The sequence below is a fragment of the Sorex araneus genome, chromosome 6, assembly GCF_027595985.1.
Source record: "Sorex araneus isolate mSorAra2 chromosome 6, mSorAra2.pri, whole genome shotgun sequence".
NCBI lineage: Eukaryota > Metazoa > Chordata > Mammalia > Eulipotyphla > Soricidae > Sorex > Sorex araneus.
Window position 1 is genome coordinate 157332500 of NC_073307.1, and position 7993 is coordinate 157340492.

The following is a 7993-nucleotide window of genomic DNA, read 5'->3' on the forward strand; positions in this document are numbered from 1 at the left end:
GGTGTCTGCAAGTCTCGTGCTTAATTCCCTGTACTATCTCTCTGGCTCCTGAGCAGTTTTTTAATCTGAGAAGCACGTTAGACTCAAGGGTGAGTGTGAACACAATAATTCATATGTAAAGGTGTTATGCAGTTCTCTGGGTAGAGTTTACAAAAGGACTTAAGAAAAACCAATAGCATTCCAACTCTCCGTGCCCACCCACTCCACGCACAGCCCCGGGATCTGATCTCAATCCAGCATCGAGGAGGCAGGAATGCCACCCCCAGCAGCCACCAACTGTGTGCTGTCTACTTCCTCATTCAGGTACGCCTGCTCCCCTCACTGCGCATCCCAGTCCTCCCTGCCCACGGGCTCTACATGCGGACCCCAGGACCCAATCTCAACACGGTGGCCAGTGGCCAGAAGGGCGTGGTCTCTGTGGTAGTGGGCATTGTCTCTGCTGCAGGGGGCGTGGTCTCGGGGGCGCCTCAGTTATTTTCCCCTGTTTTAGTATACTTGACAGATATCTTAATCCCATTACCTAACTTTGTGGAGATCTCCCCAGTTACCTCAAAAACAAAAGGCAAATAAGCCACTAGACAATTCCAATTGAACCAAAATATCAAAACCTCACAAAAAGAGAGATTAGTTCTAGTGAACTGGGAGGTCCCACCTCCATACAACCATGACAGCATGAAGAAACAGCGCAAATCCCCAGAGCAAGGAGAGGATGAAGAAAAGAGTCCAGAAGCCTCAGCAGAGGCTGTCTACAAATATGATCTCTCCGATAAAGAATTCAGAGAAGAAATTCTGAGAATGTGCATCAAACTTAAAAAAACGGTGGAGCAGTGAGCAAAGAAATTACAGGAAGAAATGAGAACAGAAATAGGAAAGCTACATTCAGAAATGTCACGAATAAATGACACTGTAGATGAAATACAAAACACAGTGGGAGCCCTCAACAGTAGAAAGGATACAGCTGAAGATAGAATTAGTGAGCTTGAAGATGAGCAGCAGAAAGCCCACAACTACAGCAAACATTTGGAAAAGACCTCAAAATAGCTCTAGGGTAAATCAGAGACCTAGGGGATGATGCCAAGAGTAATAACATAAGAACCATTGGAGCTCCAGAAGGACAGGGAAGCAACCCTAATGAGAAAGCCACAGTTAAAGAAATCATTGCTGTAAAGTTCCCAGAGCCAGATAATGAGATGTTCAGATCCAAATGGGAATGCCCTGTCACAGAGGCAGGTGGGGTTATGGGGCAAGGGTGGGAGGTGGGAGGGATGCTGGGACTATTGGTGGTAGAAAATGGGCACTGTAGAGGGAAGGGTACTAGATCATTGTATGACTGAAACGTAAGCATGAAAACCTGTAAAGTCTGAAACTTTTTCTCAAGGTGATTCACTAATAAAAAAAAGAAAAATCAATAGCACAGGTCAATAATCACTCTCCAATGGACTCTAACTTGTATGTCTGATTTGAATGGAAAAAATCTATACGTTCAAGGAAGTCAAAAGGGGTGCTTTCAATTTTTTCTTAGTAACATATTTTCAATTAGCAATATAAAAAATTTGAAAATATGTTACTAAGAAAAATTTTGGAAAAAGAATTTAAAAATTGGACTGGAGCCACAGCACAGAGCATAGTGTGATGCCTTGCATGAGACCAAACCAGGTTCGATTTCTCTGTCCCTCTTGGAGAGCCTGGCAAGCAACCGAGAGTATCCCACCCACACTGCAGAGCTTTTCAAGCTACCCATGGCATATGATATGCCAAAAACAGTAACAACAAGTCTCACAATGGAGATGTTACTGGTGCTCGCTTGAGCAAAAAGCACGAATAACTGGACGACAAAGTTAACAGTGTTATCGTTAATTTACTGTTTTGTGAAATACCAGTTTACCGTTATACATCTACATTTGTGTAGATGTCACCATAACCCAATTAAAGAAACAGAGTGGGGCACGGAGCAATTGTACAGCCCGTATGGTGTTAGCCTTGCATGTGGCCAAACTGGCTGCCCTCCCAGTGTACATTAGGTCCCCCAAGCCCCTCCAAGAGTGATCCCTGAGCACAGAGTCAGGAATAAACCCTGATAACCCTAGGGTATGCCACCTAAATCAGAGAGAGTGATTATTCCTAACACAAGAGAGAAAAGCAAAGATTGTAAGGGAACATCAAGTGCTCAAAGTCGTCAAAACTGATGAATTTGTCTAGAGAACTGAGCTCTCATGGCAGGAGGGGTACTTAGAACTCTGGGGAGGAAAGTGGACTCTCCGGGTATGATGTTTTCAGGAAAAGGCTAAGTAACAATTTTATAAATGAAAGTACCGAAATAAAATAATTTAGATTATTTCATTCTTAAATAAAATGTGAGGATTTTATTCATAATTTACTAAAATATAATTTTTAATTTTATTTTATGATCGTCTACATTCAGTTATTAACTTTTCAAATGATAAATCAATGTTGTAATTCTATATAGTAAAATCTTAAATCCAAAGAACTGTTTTAAATAAGATGGTGGAAAGCTACAATCCTCTACTGAAGAAACACACTTCACAGTTGAAGGTTAATACCAGATTTTTCCCAGAGGTTCTTTGATGATTATTAATATGTTTTGGTGATATAAATTTATTTCACCATTTAAAAGGTCTGCAGAGAAGCTAGACAGATAGGTCTGGGTCAAGCACTTGCCTTGCCTGTTGCTGATCTGCATTTGATTCCTGACACCCCAGATAATCCCCTAAATACCACCCAGGAGAGATCTCTGAATACAGAGCCTGGCATAAGCACTGAGCATTGCCAAAGGTGATCTCCAAACAAACAAAAATTTTAAAATGTTCTTTATAACAGACCAATATTTCTTCGAGGGTGAAAGGAATTTTGATATGATGAAGTCTCAAAAGATTAATGTCATGAAGGAATATATTGTTTAGACCAATTAATAGACTTCATCTGCCTCTGTACCCAGGAGAGGTAATTGAAAGGTTGCAATGTTAGTTGCTCTGCTTAATTGCCGCTGCCCTCCCATTTTCTTTCTTAGATGTGATGGAGCAGGTTCAGGAACATTTAAAGCTTCTTTTTTCCACATTAGGATGATTTCTGGAGTTTCAGTGAGTCAAACATCATTAGCAAAAGATTGTTGGTTCCCCTCAAGTTAACTGCCTAAGTCTCTTAGAACACTGATGAGGATCCCCTCAAAGCAGGAAGACAAACATCTATTGGCCTTTTCTGAACCCTGGGTACACTACAAGTAAAAGAACCTGCATCACTGGAGAGTAGAAATTTGAAGAATCCTTAGGTGAGTTATTAGATACTGCTCTGAAGAATATCAAACACCTATGATGTAGAAAGAAATCAAAATGTATACAAACATCTCAGTATCATTGTCCTTAAATTTTAAAGTTTAAGGAGTCCTTTCCATACCTCCTTTAGCATGTAAATGTAAGGCAAAATCTGTTGAAGGACAGTGTCATAACATAAAGTGGATCTACACTGCCTCTTACTCGTCTGTTTAAGAAAAAAGAACTAAGACTCAATGAGCTGTGAATTATTTTAGAGTTCTGTACTACCTTATCAGTTCTATTCTTTAGTGGCCTCAGAAGATTCTCTGGGCGCCATCCAGAATTGAGTAGATCTGTTTGTCATCTGTTACTATTGTAGGCTCTAAAATAAGAAAAAAATCCAGTCACGAATAAATGGACCAATTGCTTTTATGAGAATAATCTATTCTGTACTGAAGTGTTCAATAGAGCTCTTCAGACTTTGCTTCCTAACCTACAAAATATTCCCAATTCAGACAATTAAATATTAGAAAGTATTAATGATCTTTCCTAAAAAACAAGCATCACTTTTAATGTTTACTTTCCATCTTTTTGTTCTTCTCACCCTCCCGCTCTCCCCACCAACGTCCCCCTCTCCTCACCCCTCCTCCTCACCCCTCCTCATCAACCTCCTCCTTCTCCTCTTGCTCCTTTTGTTCTTCTCCTCCTCTTTTTCTTCCTCCTTTCCTTCTCCTTCTCCTGCACCTCTTCCTTCTTCTTTTTCTCCTTCTCCTGCTCCTTCTTTGCTCCTTCTCCTTCTCCTTCTCCTTATTCTTCTCCTTCTCCTTCTCCTTCTTCTTCTTCTTCTTCTTCTTCTTCTTCTTCTTCTTCTTCTTCTTCTTCTTCTTCCTCGTCTTCCTCTTCTTCTTCCTATTCCTATTCCTCATCTTCCTCTTCTCTCCCTCTTCCTCTTCTTCTTCCCCTTTTTCTTCTTTCTTCTTCTTCTTCTTCCTACTCCTCCTCCTCCTCATTCTGCAGGGTCCGGTAGAAATGTTATGTCAATAATTATATGAGGGAAAAATGAAGGGTGAATAAACAGCACCTGTATCTAAAACAAAAGAAAATTTAGGCATGTTAGAAAAAGAAAGGTGAACGAAATATACGATGAACTCAAATTAAAGGTGAGCTAAAAAATATGTAAAATAAAAATTTCTTAGTGAGAAGTCATGAATCTGGCATTATTTGGAGAACAATCACGATCATTACACTTACTCAGATTAGGAACAGTGTCATTGGTTCCACAGAGTTCTTTGCATATGGTTCTTTGATCGGTTTTGCAGTTTCGTTCAGTTCAATTGCTGTGATTATTTACATTCTACATATAAGCAATATGCATTGTCCTTCAGTATAATTATATCCTTTCTATTCATGACTCATTTCACAGAATAATTAACTCAAGACCAAACCATTTGTTTAAAAATGTATTTTATCTTTTCTAATGATAAAACATTCCAAAAATATATGTACCAGCTTCTAGATGTGACCATGTTGATGGACATTTATGTTGGCAGTTGCAAATAATGTGCTTATTAGCATATGGATTTAATAAATGTTTTCTTACATGTTGAATAAGTGCCCGAGTGTAGTACTATGAGAACATATAGAATCTCCATTTCAATATTTTTAACTCCATGATATTTACCAGTGTTGTACGAACTGATATCACGCTCAACAGTTTACATTAACCACAATTATGCACCAGAATTCACTTCTCTCCACTTCTTCGCCAAGACTGATCTCAATATTTGCCTTATGTGATTCTCACAGGTGTGAATTGATATACTGCAGTTAACTATTTGGTTTTCACTTCCTAATAAGGGATATACAATATTCTTTTCGTGTGTCTGTTGAGAAGTGTTGGATATCATTGGTTTGTCCTTTCCCCCTTGCCACTAGGAGCTTAGGTTTATCAGTCACACCCATCAAAGTGCTCCCGAGTCACTCCCATTCTCTTGTTTATCTGTAACCAATTCTACCAGTTTATCTGCTCTTCCCTTAATCAAACTCTGTTAATTGGTAAGGTCAGAACTTCCTAGGACACTGAATATTATAACATTGCCTTTCTCTCCTCTTTATGCCTTTTGAATAATTTACTTTAAAGCTATGTCTTTTTTGTATAGACACAAGAAGACAATATTATGTTTTTATAACTTAAGACTTAATTGGCCTCGATATTCCCTCCTGGGCATCTGCTTTCTCCACTTAAGCCTCAGTTGCCCTCAGTTCCTAGCACCCCAAAGCAGGGTCCCCGACGTGGGACGGGAAGGATCCAGGGCAAGCGGTGAGTTATGTGCTACCCTGGCATCGAGATGGGCCTGGCCAAAGTGCCTAATTCTTAACTATAAGTTAAGAGCTTGATCATAGACAAATGCTGTCATGATCCAATAGTAATTATGAGACTGGGACCCTGCCAGGGATAGGAAAGACTGATCTGGCCTGAGCACTGTAGTCTGAGATTGAGATGGCCCCAGGAGAGCAATTCTATAAGCTTTAATGCATCTCTTATTGTGTCCATACAAAATAATTAATATTATGAATTCTTATATGTTTGCTGGCTGAGGAGAAGAGAAACACATTCATGGGACTCTGCCCTTGGGTGGATCCTCCTGCTGAAAGAGAATTAAGTCCTAGGAGAAGCATCCCCTGAGGAAAAAGAACCTTAATCTATTGCTGACCACACCTATGTGTATGCCCCAACCCCCTGATGCTGTGGAGATTTAACTAGGTTGGAAGAGTGGGTTGGAGGCAGATCCACGGCGCCAGACCCACCGGGGCCAGATCCATGGGAGCCAGATCCACGGGAGCCAGATCCACGGGGGCCAGATCCACAGATCGAGAGAGAGACCGAGAGCCGGGAGAGAGGCAGAGAGAGAGAGAATGAAGTAGGATGGGGGAGAAAGAAGCAGGAGGAGAATCAGAGGAGAATGGAGATGGACATGAAATAAACCGATCGAGCAACCAGTTTGGCCTTCTTCCTTCCTTCACCTGCCTCGCCGCCTGCGCGACCTTTTCTTTTTATTTTTATACAGAGAAGTGTCTAAGTTATATGCCAAATTTGATTCGGTTGTTTTGTTGTTGGTGTTGCTCTTTTGTAAATGTGTGATAAATTTATACATTCCCAAAACATCTAAAACATTGGAGAGTATCCATAAAATATACAAATTGACACAATATTAAATACAAGAATATAAGTATAAGACTATACTTAGAGTCAGCTACCTGGCTAGAGAAATAATGAGCATTCTGTTTTGATTTTTCTTTGTTGGGTGATGGAGTGAAGCATTTGCTCACACATGGCATGACCAGAAGTTACTCCTGGCTCTCTGTTCAAGGATCACCCCTAAGGAAAACATGTGATTTCAAGGATTTGTCCGATGTTGGTCATGTTCAAAGCAAGTGTCATTCCTGCAATCTCTCTCTAGCCCTCCTTTTGGTGTTTTGAGTCTGAATATTTTCTTTCATCTTTTCTTCAACAGATGTCTGAAAGCATCTCTAAGGAAGGATATAGAAACCACACCTCCGTGACCATGTTTGTCCTCTTGGGACTCACAAGTGAAAAAGATCTGCAGCTCATTCTCTTTCCTGTCTTCCTAGTGATCTACCTGGTGACCCTAATTTCAAACCTGGGTCTGATCATCCTAATCAGAATGGACTCTCACCTGCACACACCTATGTACTTTTTTCTCAGTTGCCTGTCATTCATAGATATCTGCTATACAACTTCCATTAGCCCAAGGATGCTTTCAGATTTATTTAAGGATAGAAAGACGATTTCCTTTGTTTCATGTGCTACTCAGTATTCTGTGTTTGCTTGGATGGGTATTTCTGAGTGCTGCATCTTAGCCATCATGGCCTATGACAGATATGTAGCCATTGGTAACCCTCTGCAGTACTCAGCCATTATGAACCCTAACCTCTGTTGCAAAATGGTTACTGCAACCATTGGAAGTGGTTTTATTGGTAGTTTAGTTGAAACTGTGCCTTGCATCAATCTTTATTACTGTGGTCCAAATGTCATTCGACATTTCTTCTGTGAATTACCCCAGATTGTTTCCTTGGCTTGCTCCAATACCTTTGTTTGCCAAATCATTATTTTTCTGGTAGCTCTGTTGTTTGCGTTTGGTTCTATGCTCTTTATCCTTTTATCCTATGGTTTTATTGTAGCTTCCATCCTGAAAATATCCTCTGCTAAAGGCAGTCTCAAGGCCTTCAATACCTGTGCCTCCCACCTGGCAGTTGTCACCCTCTTCTATGGCACAGCCCTCTCAGTGTACATGCGTCCTAATTCTAATCATTCCAAGAATCGGGACAAGGTTCTGTCAGTGTTCTATGTTAATGTTATTCCCATGTTGAATCCTCTTATCTATAGTCTGAGGAACAAGGAGATCAAAGAGGCTCTTAAAAAGGTGATGAAGAGGGCAAGATTTTTATCTCAATAGAGTAATACCTAGTAGGGGGTTTTAAGACATATAATAAAGGTAGTGTAAGAATTTATAAGTGATCTATTGTCAGTTATAATAACAGTCATGTACAGATAATAATGAATAATCTGTTTTCTTCCTCCTTATGTCATCATTCTTAGTTGTGAGATAATGTCACCATAGTTGAAATTGGAATTAGAAGTTTGTTTCTAGGAGCCCACCCAGGTTGATAATACATTTTGTAGGGTACACTCTGGCATGCAG

General features: G+C 40.1%; 1 protein-coding gene across 1 annotated transcript in view; it reads left to right on the plus strand.

Moving 5' to 3' along the window:
• LOC129406051 (olfactory receptor 1440-like) overlaps window positions 1-7747 on the plus strand; it is a 30114-nt gene extending 22367 nt beyond the window's left edge. The window contains exons 2-3 of the mRNA XM_055143796.1: window positions 304-420; window positions 6785-7747. Of these exons, the coding sequence (XP_054999771.1) occupies window positions 304-420; window positions 6785-7747 (1080 nt within the window). The remainder of the gene's footprint in view (window positions 1-303; window positions 421-6784) is intronic.
• The last annotated feature ends 246 nt before the right edge of the window (window positions 7748-7993 follow it).